The sequence below is a fragment of the Salmo trutta genome, chromosome 21 (assembly GCF_901001165.1).
Source record: "Salmo trutta chromosome 21, fSalTru1.1, whole genome shotgun sequence".
Lineage (NCBI taxonomy): Eukaryota > Metazoa > Chordata > Actinopteri > Salmoniformes > Salmonidae > Salmo > Salmo trutta.
The window spans coordinates 49,060,915-49,080,135 of NC_042977.1; the positions used below are offsets into that span (position 1 = coordinate 49,060,915).

Sequence of the window (19,221 nt, forward strand, 5' to 3'; positions counted from 1 at the left end):
ACATTACCTTTTAAAAACGCGCATTACGGACAAAGTGCTATCGGAGTAAACGCCGTCCCTTTAGGGGTCTATTCAGTCCGTAAAAGGTAAAGCAGTGACACATGTAAAGGTAATTTTCCGATTGGACCGACACGTGGAATGCAGTCTCCGTTAAAGCGGGAAACATCGCCTTTTACATTTCAATCACGCTGCGAAAGCTGAAGTTACGCGATGCGGATTGAATAGAGCCCCTTAGTCGAGTGTTTACATCCCAGCGGCATGACAGTGCACAGTGACAGCAGTAGCTTGTATGTACATGCACTAAAGTGCTAGAGTGTTTTTATATATATTTTTTTTTACAAAGGCATGCAGAGCAAATACGACTGCATCCCAAATAGCACTCTATTTGCTACATAGTGCATTACTTTTGACCAGAGCCCTATGGTGAATGCATTCAGTTGTATAACTGACTAGGTATCCCACCCCCCCTCCCCCCTTTCCCTATGTGAATAGGATGCCATTTGGGATAGCAGCCTATGTAACTGATAATTGTTACAACTTCCTTCCACATATGCATAAGGGTTACTCAGTTGCTATCTTCCCTCTCTTCTTCTACACGTTTACAGAGTTGAACATTCATTTCAAACATATAGAAATACATATATTAGCATCGTAACTGACATCATGGATTCACCTGCCTCAGCCAACAGGAAGCAGTATTTTTTTTATTTTTTTTGTCTTAAAACATTTGTTTGTTTGTTTATTATACAAGTGAGTAGTCTGACTTCAAGCTTCAAAGGAACAAACAATAACATAAGATATGTTTAACTGAATAAGAAAATAGTTTAAGAGTATTTACACACAGCACAGAATATAACAAATGATACGTATATGCAGAATAAACAAAAACATAAACCAACAGAAAATGTGTATACCTTTATGTTCATACTGGTATTAGGATAACGGTTTTATAGTTCTCTCGACATCTGAAAATGCGTTTATTATATGACTAATATATATATATACAGTACCAGTCAAAAGTTTGGACACACCTACTCATTCAAGGGTTTTTCTTTATTTTTACTATTTTCTACATTGTAGAATAATAGTGAAGACATCAAAACCATGAAATAACACATATGGAATCATGTAGTAACCAACAAAAAAAGTGTTAAACAAATCAAAAATATATTTTATATTCGAGAGTCTTCAAAGTAGCCACCCTTTGCCTTGATGACAACTTTGCACAACCAGCTTCATGAGGAATACTTTTCCAATAGTCTTGAAGGAGTTCCCACATATGCTGAGCACTTGTTGGATGCTTTTCCTTCACTCACTCTTCAACACACCTCCAGGCTGTGTAAGGGCTATTTGACCAAGAAGGAGAGTGATGGAGTGCTGCATTAGATGACCTGGTCACCACAATCACCCGACCTCAACCCAATTGAGATGGTTTGGGATGAGTTGAACCGCAGAGTGAAGGAAAAGCATCAGCATATGTAGGAACTCGTTCAAGACTTTTGGAAAAGTATTCCAGGTGAAACTGGTTGAGAGAATGTCAAGAGTGTGCAAAGCTGTCATCAAGGCAAAGGGTGGCTACTTTGAAGAATCTCAAATAAACAAATATATTTTATAACACTTTTTTGGTTACTACATGATTCCATATGTGTTATTTCATAGTGTTGATGTCTTCACTATTATTCTACAATGTAGAAAATAGTAAAAATAAAGAAAAACCCTTGAATGAGTAGGTGTGTCCAAACTTTTGATTGGTACTGTATATAGATATATATGTATGTATGTATTGCATACATATATATACACACATGTGGAACTATGAGTAAATCAAGTAGAGGCACATCTGATGGTAATGTTTGGATGATGTCATTGTTTTTGTTGTTACAGTACTATCCAGGTTCTTTTCATTCCGGAGTTCAAAGTTTTAAGTTCCAGTTCTGTTGAGTTCCTGGTTGGTTAGCTGGTGCTACAGGGGCTCAACCCTGTTACAAATCTCCCACCCCCTACGAATCCCTACGAGAGTGGGGGGGGGGGGGTGGTCTGAGGTACCCTGTCTGTTCAGGAGAAGAGGAGGGGAGGGAGGAGCAGGAGAGAGGAGTAGTATGGAGGAGTGGAGAAGAGGACTAGGAGAGAGGAGGAGTAAGGAAGAGTGGAGGAGGATAGAGTGTGGACAGTTCCATCAGGAGAGAGGAGGGAGGAGAAGAGGAGAGGAGGAGGAAAAGAGGAGAGAAGCAGGAGAGGAGGGAGGAGAGAAGCGGGAGGGAGGAGAGAAGCGGGAGAGAGGAGGGAGGAGAGAAGCGGGAGGGAGGAGAGGGAGTAGAGGAGGACTAGGAAAGATGGGTCTGAGGTACTGGCAGGGTTTCACAGGAGAGACAGAGAGTGGAGCGAGTAAAGGGAGATAAGGAGGACAAGGGTATGGTGATGGTTCCTGTCATGATTCTGCTGGTCCAGTCTCGTCCAGGTCCGGTATAGAGGTGGACCCTGTCCCAGTCTTACTGGTCCCAGTCACCATGGGGAAGGTGAGCCTCCGCTCTGTGACGTCGCGCCAGCCTCGGTGGGAGGAGGGGGCTGCCCAGCGGGAGGGGGGACGACGGTTGGCTGGCCTCGCCGGACGCAGGAAACACGACTCCAGGGGTGGAGCCACCGGAGAGCGAGGGAGGTCCTTCAGGAGAGGAGGAAGTAGATGTGAGAGAGAGAAAGATAGAGACAAAATAGCTTCCTATATTCATAGGTTTTTATGATGATTATTTTAGGAATTAGAAAAAGACATGACCCAAGACAGAGGAAAAGAAGTATTAACAAAAGCAAGTGTGATTAAAACAGGAAAGCAAATAATGACCACAGTATAGATCTAGCAGGATGAAACACCATGTGGAAGAAATACAGCCTGATGAAACAGGAAGAGGAACTACAGCGTGATGAAACAGGAAAAGGAACTACAGCGTGATGAAACAGGAAGAGGAACTACAGCATGATGAAACACCATGTGGAGGAACTACAGCGTGATGAAACAGGAAGAGGAACTACAGCGTGATGAAACAGGAAGAGGAACTACAGCGTGATGAAACAGGAAGAGGAACTACAGCGTGATGAAACAGGAAGAGGAACTACAGCGTGATGAAACAGGAAGAGGAACTACAGCGTAATGAAACAGGAAGAGGAACTACAGCGTGATGAAACACCAGGTGGAGGAACTACAGCGTGATGAAACAGGAAGAGGAACTACAGCATGATGAAACAGGAAGAGGAACTACAGCGTGATGAAACACCAGGAGGAGGAACTACAGCGTGATGAAACACCAGGAGGAGGAACTACAGCGTAAAGAAACAGGAAGAGGAACTACAGCGTAAAGAAACAGGAAGAGGAACTACAGCGTGATGAAACAGGAAGAGGAACTACAGCGTGATGAAACAGGAAGAGGAACTACAGCGTGATGAAACACCATGTGGAGGAACTACAGCGTGATGAAACAGGAAGAGGAACTACAGCGTGATGAAACAGGAAGAGGAACTACAGCGTGATGAAACAGGAAGAGGAACTACAGCGTGATGAAACACCATGTGGAGGAACTACAGCGTGATGAAACAGGAAGAGGAACTACAGCGTGATGAACCAGGTGGAGGAACTACAGCGTAAAGAAACAGGAAGAGGAACTACAGCGTAATGAAACAGGAAGAGGAACTAAAGCGTAATGAAACACCAGGTGGAGGAACTACAGCGTGATGAAACAGGAAGAGGAACTACAGCGTGATGAAACAGGTGGTGGGACTACAGCATGATGAAACAGGAAGAGGAACTACAGCGTAATGAAACAGGAAGAGGAACTACAGCGTGATGAAACAGGAAGAGGAACTACAGCGTGATGAAACAGGTGGAGGAACTACAGCGTGATGAAACAGGAAGAGGAACTACAGCGTGATAAAACAGGTGGAGGAACTACAGCGTGATGAAACAGGAAGAGGAACTACAGCGTGATGAAACAGAAAGAGGAACTACAGCGTAATGAAACACCAGGTGGAGGAACTACAGCGTGATGAAACAGGAAGAGGAACTACAGCGTGATGAAACAGGAAGAGGAACTACAGCGTAATGAAACAGGAAGAGGAACTACAGCATGATGAAACAGGAAGAGGAACTACAGCGTAATGAAACAGGAAGAGGAACTACAGCGTAATGAAACACCAGGTGGAGGAACTACAGCGTGATGAAACAGGAAGAGGAACTACAGCGTAATGAAACAGGAAGAGGAACTACAGCATGATGAAACACCAGGTGGAGGAACTACAGCGTGATGAGACAGGAAGAGGAACTACAGCGTGATGAAACAGGAAGAGGAACTACAGCGTGATGAAACAGGAAGAGGAACTACAGCGTGATGAAACAGGAAGAGGAACTACAGCGTGATGAAACAGGAAGAGGAACTACAGCGTGATGAAACACCAGGTGGAGGAACTACAACATGATGAAACACCAGGTGGAGGAACTACAGCGTGATGAGACAGGAAGAGGAACTACAGCGTGATGAAACAGGAAGAGGAACTAAAGTGTGATGAAACAGGAAGAAGAACTACAGCGTGATGAAACAGGAAGAGGAACTACAGCATGATGAAACACCAGGTGGAGGAACTACAGCGTGATGAGACAGGAAGAGGGACTACAGCGTGATGAGACAGGAAGAGGAACTACAGCGTGATGAAACAGGAAGAGGAACTACAGCGTGATGAAACAGGAAGAGGAACTACAGCGTGATGAAACAGGAAGAGGAACTACAGCGTGATGAAACAGGTTAGTTAGCATGAATGATGATGCAGCTACTCCACTCCACTGCTGTGGTTTAAAGTGTTCCCATCCTCGGTTCTACGTATCATATGAATGATGAGGGAAATCTAAACCGCAAGTCTACATCTAGCTCTGCTATAAATACACAGATGAGGGGGTGGCAACAGAACACCAGGATGGAGGAAGTGTTTCTGCCTCCACAGATAAAAAATATATATATATATATATATTTATTTAAATCTGATGTTACGAATTCTATTTTCTAGCCTACTTTTAGAAGCATTAACCAAAACAATACATCAATGAAACCAGTCAATCAACAGGTAAGTCCTACCCAGGTAATGACAGAACATAACATTAAATGATACCATGGAAGCATATTAGAGGTCGACCACACAATGTTGCTTTCAGTTTCATCACATCCACTCAGCATGCAGCCACGTTTAGCAGTAACTTCCTGTTTAAAAATATAAAAATAAATCAGGTTTTACAACCTCTAACCTCACGGCCCGGGGTCACAGGGGTCACGTTTAGCAGTAATGTCCCACTGGAACGTTCAATTAAATTTGAGACGCATGCAGACAACGTCACACGCACGCTAATTGGTCCTCGTTAATGAAGCTTAGAAAGGTTGTTATGGTGAGAGAACTGTGAACGAGGAGAAAGCAAACTCGTACTGTGGTAACAGATCCAGTATGTTTTGTGAACAGCGTACAGCACACAGACAGAGTAGTCGGAAGACCTTTCACAAATACAACGGTGTCACGGTGTTAGATAAGACACCTTGGGTCATACTGTCACGCCCCTGATCTGTTCTCACCTGTCCTTGTGCTTGTCTCCACCTCCCCCCTTCCAGGTGTCGCCCCTGTTCACAATTATCCCCTGGGTATTTATACCTGTGTTCTCTGTTTGTTTGTTTGTTGCAAGTTCGTCTTGTTCGTTCAAGCCCACCAGCAATTTTCCTGTCAGCTCCTATCATTTCCCAGCCTCGTCCTCCTGGTTTCCTCGTCCTCCTCCTTTCCTCGTCCTCCTGGTTTTTGACCTTTGCCTGTCCTGTACCCGCACGCCTGACCACTCTGCCTGTCCCTGACCCTGAGCCAGCACTGCCGTCCTGTACCTTTGCCTTACCCTTGGTTTCTCGACCCCTGCCTGCCTTGACCTGTCTTTGCCTGCCCTTGTTGCTACAATAAACAGTGCTACTTTGACAGTCTGCATCTGGGTCTGACCTTGATTCCTGATACATACAGGACCGGTCAGAAGACCTATCAGAAATACAACGGTGTGAGATAGACACCTTGGGTCATACAGGACCAGTCAGAAGACCTATCAGAAATACAACGCTGTTAGACAGGTCTTCTGACTGGTCCTGTATGACCCAAGGTGTCTATCAGAAATACAACAGTGTTAGATAGACACCTTGGGTCATAAAGGACCAGTCAGAAGACCTATCAGAAATACACCAGTGTTAGACAGACACCTTGGGTCATACAGGACCAGTCAGAACAGAACACCAGAGTACATTATGGCTCCAGAAGAGTCATCTTTCTCTGTTTTTGTTTTAGTCGACCACCTATACTCCCCCTTAGATAAAAAAAAAACAACCAAAAAAACATTTCTTTAAAAAAGTTGTTTTTAAATTAGTTTATTTTAGTTCAGATATGGTAACTAGCAGTCCACTATTAACATAACTGAATACTGGGGAAACTTTATTCCACACAAGTGGTTCTTCTGGCCTCTAGAATGTGTAAGGCCAGGCGTATGGACAGAAAACCCGAGGACTCTTTGGGTCAGTTGACAGTTGATTTGTGATCTTCTTAAAATAAATCTGAATGAATACATAGAGATATTAAATACCACATTAGACCATGCAGACACCTATGATGATAATAATCAAGAGGGCGAAAGAAAAAACGCACACCTATTTAGGCGAGGTGCTAGCTAGCGTAGCGGAACACTTAAAAAAATATATAAAGGAGAGCCACACTCTCTAGGAGATACAAAAATATTTTATGTCCAACGTTTCGACAGACGAGCTGTCTTCATCGAGGTATAATGACAAACACTGCGGGGTGACTCATTTATATAGTGTTAAAAGACACACACAGGTGTCTGTAATCATGGCCGGGTTGTGACCTGATATCATTGGTTAATTCTCATATATTAAATTAGCATACAAAAAAAAAACATGAAAGGATAGCGTACGATCATAGATACAATTTGGCTACATAAGCCTACAAACATTTACAATGGCAAAATCACAATAATCACAAGAATGGCTTCAGATCAAAGTCTATGTTGAGACCGAAGGGAGCAAAGGTCTTTAAATGAAAGATCCAGGCAGCATCTCGTTTAAACAATAAATTGTCGAGGTCACCACCTCTCCTAGGGAGGGTGGCATGTTCGATGCCGATATAATGTAGAGACGAAATCGAGTGGTTTTTCTTCCAGAAAGTGGGCCGCAACTGGGTACGTTAAGTTTTTGCACCTAATGGTGCTACGATGCTCTGAGATATGTACTTTTAATTCACGCTTTGTTTTACCCACATCATTTTACCACAAGGACAAGTTATAAGATAAATAACTGCCTTAGTGGAGGACATGATAACACCTTTGATTGGGATCTGTTTCCCTGTTTGGGGGTGTTTGAAGGATCTACATTTATAAAGTGCCATTGCATTGAGCACAGCCATTACACTTGTAGTTTCCATCCAGTAGAGGTGCAAATACATGTTGTGTAGGGATATCTTGGGGTGGTAAATCAGAGTTTACCAGTTGATCTCTGAGGTTTCTTCCCCGCGAGAACACGACCAAGGGAGGGTCTGAAAACACATTACCGATATTGTCATCGGATCTTAGAATGTGCCGATGTTTGTGAACGATTCCCTTCATTTGTTCAGAGCGCTTTGAATAGCAGGTAGTTAGAACACAAGAATGCTGCTTTTTGCGAAACAGACCTTGAAAAAGGTCATGTCTCGTTTTTGTTTTTAAATTTTCTCAATGGCAGTATTAATGGCAGTTTGTCATTATACCCTGATGAAGACAGCTTGTCTGTCCAAACGTTGGACATAAATATTTTTGCATCTTGAGCTCCTAGTGTGCGGCTCTCCTTTATATTTTTTAAATTATGATAATAATAATAATAACAACACAGCTACAACACCACCAACATTGTTGACCTGTGAGGCATGCTGTGATTGGCTGATGGGGGCTGGGGGGGGGGGGGAGGGGTCCATGGTGACCCTGGCGGTGAGGTTAGAGGTTGTAGAAACAGGAAGTAAACCGGAACTTACGTCACGCAGGGACAAGCAGGGTTAGAGCCCCCCAGGGAGCGTTTAGTAAGACAGGGTGGTTCTAGATCCAGCAGAAGGTATAGACAGAATGGAGAAGATACAGATGGAGGATCTTCATTTGATCACTCTTTTGTTGATGACAATTTTCCTGCACCGCAGGAAATGCAAACTTGTAGTGTGTATTCAAGGCCTAAAAAGGCTTCTAAAGTTTGTAATTTCCCACTTGACATTTTCAGACTTGATTTGCCCTAACATAAATTGTATCAACCCCTAGAAAAATGTACATGAATTATACTCCACGTAATAATTCACATGTCCTGTTGCTGCAGGATTATTTTCCTGCTATAGCAAACTGGCTCAAATTAAGATCCTACATCTGTAGATGGAGGGAGGAAGAGAGAGAGAGAGAGAAAGAAAACCCAGAGATGAGAAGGAGAGAGGGGAGGGAAGAGGGGGACTCATTAGATATACTGTATGAAGAAGAGAGACAGAAGAGAAAGAGAGAAGAGCGAGAGGAGAGACAAAGTTAGATATATGTATCCAACAGAGAGACGAGAGAGAGGAGAGAGAGAGAGAGAGAGATTAAAAGAAAGGAGAAGAGAGACACAGGGACTCAGGATAAAGCTGTGGGGGGAATCAACAGGAGAGAAGGTCAGTAACCTCACAGCTGCCAATAGACCCGCTACAATAAGTCTGTCTGTCTTCTACATACAGGCTGCAGTAAAGCACTACTGTAGCCCCTTCAAACATGGGACCTCATCACCAACTCAGAGGATTTATCCGTTATGAATATTTTCCCATAATGCTCCATTTCTATACTTTCATCTTGCGTGCTTCACAACCCATGTCCAACGTTAAGAGAGGACACGGTTTATGTACCGTAATACACTAAAAGCTATGTAACCATTATACAACCCTACTACGACCAACATACTGTAACCATTATAAAACCACACTACCCTGGTCCATTACTACCCAGCCTAACAACCACACTACCCTGGTCCATTACTACCCAGCCTAACAACCACACTACCCTAGTCCATTACTACCCAGCCTAACAACCACACTACCCTGGTCCATTACTACCCAGCCTAACAACCACACTACCCTGGTCCATTACTACCCAGCCTAACAACCACACTACCCTGGTCCATTACTACCCAGCCTAACAACCACACTACCCTGGTCCCATTACTACCCAGTCTAACAACCACACTACCCTAGTCCCCTGCTACCCAGTCTAACAACCACACTAGCCTAGTCCTCTGCTACCCAGCCTAACAACCACACTACCCTAGTCCCCTGCTACCCAGTCTAACAACCACACTAGCCTAGTCCTCTGCTACCCAGCCTAACAACCACACTACCCTGGTCCATTACTACCCAGTCTAACAACCACACTACCCTAGTCCTCTGCTACCCAGCCTAACAACCACACTACCCTGGTCCATTACTACCCAGCCTAACAACCACACTACCCTGGTCCATTACTACCCAGTCTAACAACCACACTACCCTGGTCCATTACTACCCAGCCTAACAACCACACTACCCTGGTCCATTACTACCCAGCCTAACAACCACACTACCCTGGTCCATTACTACCCAGTCTAACAACCACACTACCCTAGTCCTCTGCTACCCAGCCTAACAACCACACTACCCTGGTCCCATTACTACCCAGTCTAACAACCACACTACCCTAGTCCTCTGCTACCCAGCCTAACAACCACACTACCCTGGTCCATTACTACCCAGTCTAACAACCACACTACCCTGGTCCATTACTACCCAGTCTAACAACCACACTACCCTAGTCCTCTGCTACCCAGCCTAACAACCACACTACCCTGGTCCATTACTACCCAGCCTAACAACCACACTACCCTGGTCCCATTACTACCCAGTCTAACAACCACACTACCCTGGTCCCATTACTACCCAGTCTAACAACCACACTACCCTGGTCCCATTACTACCCAGCCTGACAACCACACTACCCTAGTCCCCTGCTACCCAGCCTAACAACCACACTACCCTGGTCCCATTACTACCCAGTCTAACAACCTAGTCCTCTGCTACCCTAGTCCTCTGCTACCCCAGTCCTCTGCTACACTAGTCCTCTGCTACCCTAGTCCTCCGCTACCCTGGTCTTCTGCTACCCTGGTCTAGACGTGATCATTAAGAAAGTGAAAACAGCTAACACTTTGTGGGTTAAAGGTCAGTCTACAGGCTACAAGTTGAATCTACTAATTCCTATTGTTGGACTACTCATCTCCGTTGGTCTCCGCTGGACATCTGTTGGCGGATTGGATTGACTGAGTTTGTTTATTATTGTTTGAACTGTGTTTATTTTGTGTGGGACCATTGACATTTGGCCAAGAAGACTTTTGGACATTTTAAGGCCTTGGTTGTGTAACGAACACGAGCGGAGACAGAGAGCTGGTTTAAAGCGCAGGGTGCAGCAGGTGTTTATTGTAAAGGACCACAGGAGGAGGCAGGTAGCTGGGTCCAGGGAGAGGTAGCTGGGTCCAGGGACAGGTAGCTGGGTCCAGGGACAGGCAGAAGGTCATACACAGGGGATCCAAAAGGGCAACAGTACAGGTAGGGAAAAGGCTAGTAACGTTGTCAGGGAGATCCGGCAATAGGTTGATAACAGGAAATCCGATAGGCTAAAGTAGAGGCAGGGAATAGGCAAAAGCCGTATTCACAAATGGGAGGGAATACAGATAATTGCAGGTCCTTTAAAGTTGACGACTGGGTTCTTTCTGGTCAGTTGTTTCTATGACGTTTCCTCAGAGTTGCTCGTCATTATTCTAGTTGGGAGGTATTATTGGTTGGGTTACCCCTGTGCCGTGACTGGTGTTCATATGTAGCCTGTTGGCCTATCTGGCCATCAGGCTACCCTCTAGTCTCCACTGGCTATCTGGCCATCAGGCTACCCTCTAGTCTCCACTGGCTATCTGGCCATCAGGCTCCACTCTAGTCTCCACTGGCTATCTGGCCATCAGGCTACCCTCTAGTCTCCACTGGCTATCTGGCCATCAGGCTCCACTCTAGTCTCCACTGGCCTATCTGGCCATCAGGCTCCACTCTAGTCTCCACTGGCCTATCTGGCCATCAGGCTACACGGCCAACAGGCTACACTCTAGTCTCCACTGGCCTATCTGGCCATCAGGCTACCCTCTAGTCTCCACTGGCTATCTGGCCAACAGGCTACACTCTAGTCTCCACTGGCTATCTGGCCATCAGGCTACCCTCTAGTCTCCACTGGCCTATCTGGCCATCAGGCTACCCTCTAGTCTCCACTGGCCTATCTGGCCATCAGGCTACACTCTAGTCTCCACTGGCTATCTGGCCAACAGGCTACACTCTAGTCTCCACTGGCCAACAGGCTACACTCTAGTCTCCACTGGCTATCTGGCCAACAGGCTACACTCTAGTCTCCACTGGCTATCTGGCCATCAGGCTACCCTCTAGTCTCCACTGGCCAACAGGCTACCCTCTAGTCTCTACTGGCTATCTGGCCAACAGGCTACCCTCTAGTCTCCACTGGCTATCTGGCCAACAGGCTACCCTCTAGTCTCCACTGGCCTATCTGGCCAACAGGCTACCCTCTAGTCTCCACTGGCCTATGTGGCCATCAGGCTCCACTCTAGTCTCCACTGGCTATCTGGCCAACAGGCTACACTCTAGTCTCCACTGGCTATCTGACCAACAGGCTACACTCTAGTCTCCACTGGCTATCTGGCCATCAGGCTACACGGCCAACAGGCTACACTCTAGTCTCCACTGGCCTATCTGGCCATCAGGCTACCCTCTAGTCTCTACTGGCTATCTGACCAACAGGCTCCACTCTAGTCTCCACTGGCTATCTGACCAACAGGCTCCACTCTAGTCTCCACTGGCTATCTGGCCAACAGGCTACACTCTAGTCTCCACTGGCCAACAGGCTACACTCTAGTCTCCACTGGCTATCTGGCCAACAGGCTCCACTCTAGTCTCCACTGGCTACACGGCCAACAGGCTACACTCTAGTCTCTACTGGCTATCTGGCCAACAGGCTCCACTCTAGTCTCTACTGGCTATCTGGCCAACAGTCTGTTCTGCTGATGTGTGTGTCTGGTAGTGGTCGTCTCTCTCTCTCCAACTCTTCTCCTATCGGCAGGGTTAATACCTAACTGGCACCCCAACAAAAATCTTTATCTTTACCCTTCCTCTCTAACAATACCGCTACAGAACTGGATTACAACTTAGTGCTGTAATGTTTTCATCCTGTTTTAATGTATAGTATTATCATAATGCTATATTAATTTTTCTACCTACTTTTTAACAGTCCATCTCCTAGCCTATAATGACCTACTGATATTACCATTACTTAAAGAATTTCAACCAAAGCTTTTTTTATTTTTGAATGTTTTTTTCAACATATTGCCCGCCATGTGAGCCAGACAGCAAAATCCCCAGTGATCGGGTTAGACCTTCTCCCTCAGATTGCTCACTAACTACAATACTAACAGAGGGATACTGAATGAGTGATGAGTGGAGACTGAAGCAGTGGGATACTGAATGAGGGGCGAGTCGAGGCTGAAGCAGAGGGATACTGAATGAGGGGTGAGTCGAGGCTGAAGCAGAGGGATACTGAATGAGGGGTGAGTCGAGGCTGAAGCAGAGGGATACTGAATGAGGGGTGAGTGGAGACTGAAGCAGTGATGGGAGGAGTAAGAAGGAGCCAGAAACACCCTCTTAGTATAGAAAACAATGAAGCGCAATAGTAGTAATACTGTAGTAATACTGTAGTAATACTGCACTTGGGGAAAATGCAGTAGAACACTGTGTGGAATGTGAAAAAAAAGTTATTAAAAGTAATTAAAAGTAATAAAATATTACCATCACATTACCATAGTGTCAGTCAATGCTCTTTGATCTGAGAAGAAAACAGCAGCACCGAGTTATCAAAAATGGAAATGTTAATTTTGTTTTCCTAGTTTGTGTTTATTTTGTTAATTTGTAAGGAGCCAAATTGTAGAGAAGTGGAATGAATGGATCATTACGAAGCTCTTTCTAGAGTGCCCCGGGAAATTTAGCATAAGAAAAAAAAATACATCTCCAAATGGCTAAAATAGTGAGAAATAAATGTGATTATTGAACAAAAAAATGTGTAAGTTTGCTTAATTTACTATCATACTCAATTAACATATTTAATCATTTATAAGATGCCGAATTTTCTTGTGGTCATTTGTAGCTCAATTGGTAGAGCATAGTGCTTGTAATGTTACGGTAGTGGGTTCGATTCCCGGGACCACCACTATGTAAAATGTATGTACGCATGCCTGTAAGTCGCTTTGGATAAAAATGTCTGCTAAATGGCATACATTATTATTATTTATAATATCTGATTAATGTATATTAAGGTACTTTCCATGATATGGACAGTATGTGTTACTGCATTACACAAGCTGACGTTTTGACCACATCTCATTGGGAGGATTTACACCTTGGTGATGCTAGTATACAAGTTTAAAGTCAACACGATGACACACTTAAAGTATATCGATATCTTTGGTTTTGTACTGTTGATTTCGTTATACCCGCTGGGGGTCGCAGGACTTAGAACGCAGCCATCTGTCACGTCCTGACCATAGTAAGATGTTATTTTCTATGGTAGAGTAGGTCAGGGCGTGACAGGGAGTGTTTTTCTATGATTTCTATTTCTATGTACATGTTCTAGTTTTGTATTTCTATGTTGGTTTTGTTTGGGATGATCTCCAATTAGAGGCAGCTGGTTCTCGTTGTCTCTAATTGGAGATGATACTTAAGTAGGGGTTTTTCCACCTGGGTTTTGTGGGTGATTAATTTTGAGTAGTGTATGTTTCACCTCTGCGTCACGGTTTGTTGTTTTTTGTCATTCAGTTTATTTATATATTGCATAGTTTCACAGTATAAATAAAATGTGGAACGACACACACGCTGCACTTTGGTCCGCTCCTCCTTACGACAACCGTGACACCATCATATTCTTTCTTAAATGGCACAGAGAATTTGGGGCGATCTTTTGATAAAAATCTCTGGCCATACACCAATTTAACACGAAACTACCTTTCTAAGTGTTGTGATACTTCTAGCTTGGAGTTGTATTTTTTATGCTAACATAGCTACAGTATTTCACTGTTTAATGTGTATAGTATTGCTTACTAGGTGTGTCCAATCAATTTTGTAACCACTCCCTCTTCAAATTAGGGCTAATTGGAAAAGCAGTTCAAAAAGAGGACATTGTATTATTTCTTTGTACTCCCTGACGAAGGCCATGCAGCCAAAACGCGTCGGATTTAAAAAAAATACTTTGTTTCTATTGAACATGCCACACAAATAAAGGCATTTTAATTAATTATATGAAGAGTGCCTTGGTCCTCCTTTCTTTTTGATGACCAATTCACCCCTTTTACCAAAGAGCACCTTCTGTCTACCAACATTTACTATTGTGTACCTTAGTAGCGCTTCCCTTCCTCCTCTTTATACACGGATTTAACAATTTAACTAGCATCCAACCATTGACTGGTATCCTTTGGCGGGTCGTGATTTCTTGAGGTTAACTAACAAAGTGATTGTTTCCCTTTTCCGTGATGGCAGCCTCCCAAAATCAACATCCAACATTTCAAGTTCTCATCTAATTAATCATGTATAGGTTATTCCAAGTTTCCGTGTGGCATTTGTATAATGTACGTTTAAGCAGTGCTAAACCCCAAACGTTTTGTCCCCGTTCTATTGATTTCAACGTGATATCGATATGAGTGATTGACAGAACAGTGTTGCGTTTCCCTTTCCTTGTGACAAGCCCCAGTATCAATTCCAGAAATTGTGAAAACGGGTTTACCTTGCCTACTAACGTGGGGCTAAAATAGATCGTAGTAAACAACAAACAGTGAGTAGAGTGACAGTATTTACCTCCATACACCCCGCCTGGTTCCTGTCTCCTTCTCCATGCCTCCCATCTCTGCTCTGGCCTGCAGACCCCAGTCTCTTCTCCTCCCTGACGCTCTGCTCCAACAGCTTCTTGTTCAGCAGACGGGCTGCGTTCTCTGCCAGGGTGTATCCAGGCGGGGCAGACAGGTCCTGGCGTATACTGACCACCTCTGGTGTCCTCTCCCCCCCTGTTGTCCCCGGCCCTCCCTGGGCCTCTGCTATCAGCTGCACTGGGCTGGGAGAACGCCCGCGGACATTCCTCAGGAACTCCTGGGCTGCACCAAAGGACCTGGGGTCTTTGGGGTCTGAGGGTGGTAGGCTGGGTACCCCTGGCCCCCCGGGAGGTGAGGGGTCAGGGGGAGCGGGGCGTGTGCGACTTGGGGACTTGGTGAATTTGGACTGCAGGGGTTCGTAGGCTACGGGGCTGTGGTCTATGATGTTGAAGAGGCTGGACAGGCCGTCGTTGATGGTGGTGTGGACCGGAGAGTCCCTGGTGGTGGTGGAACGAGCCCAGGCCGACTCAGAGGCTCCCTATTATTATACAAATAACACTTAGAGTGGCCTCAGGCAGCTGACTGCAACAATACATAGATAAACATGACTGAGGATTTAAAAACAATAATTACCTTCTGGGGAGTGGTGGGAGTCGGAGCCCTGGGGCCGGCCGTGGAGCTGGAGGAGGCCCCTACAGGGAGGTCAGCCTTCGATGATGTCGACAGCTTCCTCTGGAGCTTAGGGGAACCATACTTAGGAGAACAACATGTCCGCTCGAACTTGGATTGGACCACAGGAGAGTACTGCATCTTGCGGATGTTTCTGGAGGGGGAGGAGATGGGGGTTGAGCCTCCTCCTATAGGGGTGAGGCAGCGGTGGGGGGAGCTGGTGAGGGTACGGAGGATGTCAGTTTGTAAGCCCACACTGATGGTCTGGGTGGTCTGGGTTCCCCGAGTAGTGAAACCGTTGGTCTGACACGCCATGTCTCGGAGCTATTAGGTTGAGAACAAGTTGTTGTAGAAATTAGAAGAATAAGCTACATATACATTAACTGTATGTATGTACAGTGGATTGCGAAAGTATTCACCCCCCTTGGCATTTTTCTTATTTTGTTGCCTTACACCCTGGAATTAATTTTTTTTTTTTTTTTTTTATCATTTAATTTACTCAAATCCTGCCTACCACCTCAAAGATGAAAAATATTTTTTAATGTGAAACCAGGAAGAAATAAGACAAAAAAAACTAACAGAACTTGAGCATGAATAACAATAGTCAATACTTTGTAGAGTCACCTTTTGCAGCAATTACAGCTGAAAGTCTCATGGGGTATGTCTCTATAAGCTTGGCACATTTAGCCACTGGGATTTTTGCCCATTCTTCAAGGCAAAACTGCTCCAGCTCCTTCAAGTTGGATGGGTTCTGCTGGTGTACAGCAATCTTTAAGTCATACCATAGATCCTCAATTGGATTGAGGTCTGGGCTTTGACTAGGCCATTCCAAGACATTTAAATGTTTCCCCTTAAACCACTCGAGTGTTGCTTTAGCAGTATGCTTAGGGTCATTGTCCTGCTGGAAGGTGAACCTCTGTCCCAGTCTCAAAACTTGTTTGCCTCAAGAATTTCCCTGTATTTAGCGCCATCCATCATTCCTTTAATTCTGACCAGTTTCCCAGTCCCTGCCGATGAAAAACATCCCCACAGCATGATGCTGCCACCACCATGCTTCACTGTGGGAATGGTGTTCTCGGAGTGATGAGGTGTTGGGTTTGCGCCAGACGTAGCATTTTCCTTGATGGCCAAAAAGCTACATTTTAGTCTTATCTGACCAGAGTACCTTCTTTCATATGTTTGGGGAGTCTCCCACATGCCTTTTGGCGAACACCAAACGTGTTTGCTTATTTTTTTCTTTAAGCAATGGCTTTTTTTCTGGCCAGTCTTCCATAAAGCCCAGCTCTGTGGAGTGTACTGCTTAAAGTGGTCCTATGGACAGATACTCCAATCTCCGCTGTGGAGATTTCCAGCACCTTCAGGGTTATCTTTGGTCTCTTTGTTGCCTCTCTGATTAATGCCCTCCTTGCCTGGTCCGTGAGTTTTGGTGGGCGGCCCTCTCTTGGCAGTTTTGTTGTGGTTGGTGCCATATTCTTTCCATTTTTTAAATAATGGATTTAATGGTGCTCCGTGGGATGTTCAAAGTCTCTGATATTTTTTTTATAACTCAACCCTGATCTGCACTTCTCCACAACTTTGTCCCTGACCTGTTTGGAGAGCTCCTTGGTCTTTATGGTGCCGCTTGCTTTGGGGTGCCATTTTCTTAGTGGTGTTGCAGACTCTGGGGCCTTTCAGAACAGGTGTATATATACTGAGATCATATGACAGATCATGTGACACTTCGATTGCACACAGGTGGACTTTATTTAACTAATTATGTAATTTCTGAAGGTAATTGGCACCAGATCTTATTTTTTGAAACAAGTTATTTATTTTTTTCACTTCACCAATTTGGACTATTTTGTGTTTATGTCCATTACATGAAATCCAATTAAAAATCCATTTAAATTACAGGTTGTAATGCAACAAAATAGGAAAAACTCCAACGGGGATGAATACTTTTGCAAGGCACTGTACACAAGGGGGATAAACGCCAAGGGGGATGAATACTTTTGCAAGGCGCTGTACACAAGATAACCTTGACCTTTAGTTTAGATAACCTTTATTTTTAAATCATGTCCAAATAATTGAATTAGCCACAGGTGGACTCCAATCATATTGTAGTGACATCTCAAGGATGATCAAAGGGCATTGGATGCACCTGAGCTCAATTTGAAGTGTCATAGCCACAGTACAAAAAAAAATAAAAATAAAAAAATGCATGAAATGAAATGTATGAAATGTATGCATTCACTACTGTAAGTCGCTCTGGATAAGAGCGTCTGCTAAATGACTAAAATGTAAATGTAAAATGATAGCAAAAGGGTGTGAATACTTTTGTAAATTAGATATTTCTGTCTTTTATTTTCAATAAATCTGCAAGAATTTGTAAAAACATGTTTTCTCTTAGTCATTACGGGGTATTGTGTGTAAATGGGTGAGAATTTTTTTATTTATTTAATACATTTTGAATTCATGCTGTAACACAACAAAATGTGGAATAAGTGAAGGTTCATGTATACTTTCTGAAGACACTGTTAGAAAGAGAACACAATAGAAAGGTGAACTAAGTGAAATGTACAGCTAGATAAACAACAACAACGTCAACAACAACGTCAACAGACCTGTCTGTGTTGCTCCAGGAGGTCCGAGGTGCTAGGTCCTGAGCGATAGTTCCTAACAGAGAAGGCCACCTCCTTCATGTCATCGCTGAGGTTCCGTGACAGCTGCAGCTCCAGAGACGAGGCGTACCCCACCGTGGGGATGGGACCCCCCCCAGAAGGGCCCCTACGTACGCCTCCCAGTCCACCCCCACCCTCTAATAACTCCTTATGACAGGTGGAGGGCCACCTACCATTACCAAACACCTCGTCTGGTCCCCCTACCCCAGGGGGATCCCCCACCTCACCGACACCCCCTCGCCCCTTGGTCCCTTTGGGGTACATGTAGTCCTGTTCGGGGGTTCCTGGGGGTCGGGTGGGGCTGTGGGAGACATGGACACTTGCCCCCCCTCCTCTGTTACCCCCGTTGCCCCTGAGAGGGGAGTGCTGGCAGAGAGGATGGGGTTCAGGGCTGGACAGGGTGTTAGTAGTAAGGGTAGCACTGGTTGTCAGGAACCACAAGGCTGGCTGGAATGGTTCTGGAATTCATAGAGAGAGAATTCAGAATGATTAGAATTTAGAATGATTCAAATGATTGGAATTTAGAATGATTGGAATTTAGAATGATTGGAATTTAGAATGATTGGAATTTAGAATGATTCAAATGATTCAAATGATTAGAATTTAGAATGATTGGAATTTAGAATGATTCAAATGATTGGAATTTAGAATGATTGGAATTTAGAATGATTCAAATGATTAGAATGATTGGAATTTAGAATTATTCAAATGATTAGAATTAGAAGGGAAATAAATAATCTTCACAAGGTGGGAAGATGACAGTAAAACATGGTTCTGAATTTAGATTTAAAAAGCTTTATTGTCCGCACACAATGTGGAAATGTGCTTTTTGGCTTCACCATAACATGATTGAAATGTAATTTTGATAT

General features: G+C 44.3%; 1 protein-coding gene across 8 annotated transcripts in view; it reads right to left on the bottom strand.

Moving 5' to 3' along the window:
* Nucleotides 1-2,157: 2,157 nt before the first annotated feature.
* mtcl1 (microtubule crosslinking factor 1) overlaps nt 2,158-19,221 on the bottom strand; it is a 196,166-nt gene continuing 179,102 nt past the window's right edge. For 4 of the 8 annotated variants that reach the window (XM_029706006.1, XM_029706002.1, XM_029706001.1 and 1 more), the window contains 4 exons: nt 18,296-18,810; nt 15,657-16,016; nt 15,013-15,561; nt 2,158-2,659 (listed from right to left, as the gene is read on the bottom strand). In XM_029706006.1, coding sequence (XP_029561866.1) covers nt 2,429-2,659; nt 15,013-15,561; nt 15,657-16,016; nt 18,296-18,810 — 1,655 coding nt within the window. In that variant the 3' untranslated portion in view covers nt 2,158-2,428. Of the gene's footprint in view, nt 2,660-8,262; nt 8,444-12,957; nt 12,995-15,012; nt 15,562-15,656; nt 16,017-18,295; nt 18,811-19,221 lie in introns of those variants that run through there. The other 4 variants (XM_029706004.1, XM_029706003.1, XM_029706005.1 and 1 more) reach the window with 4 other exon arrangements.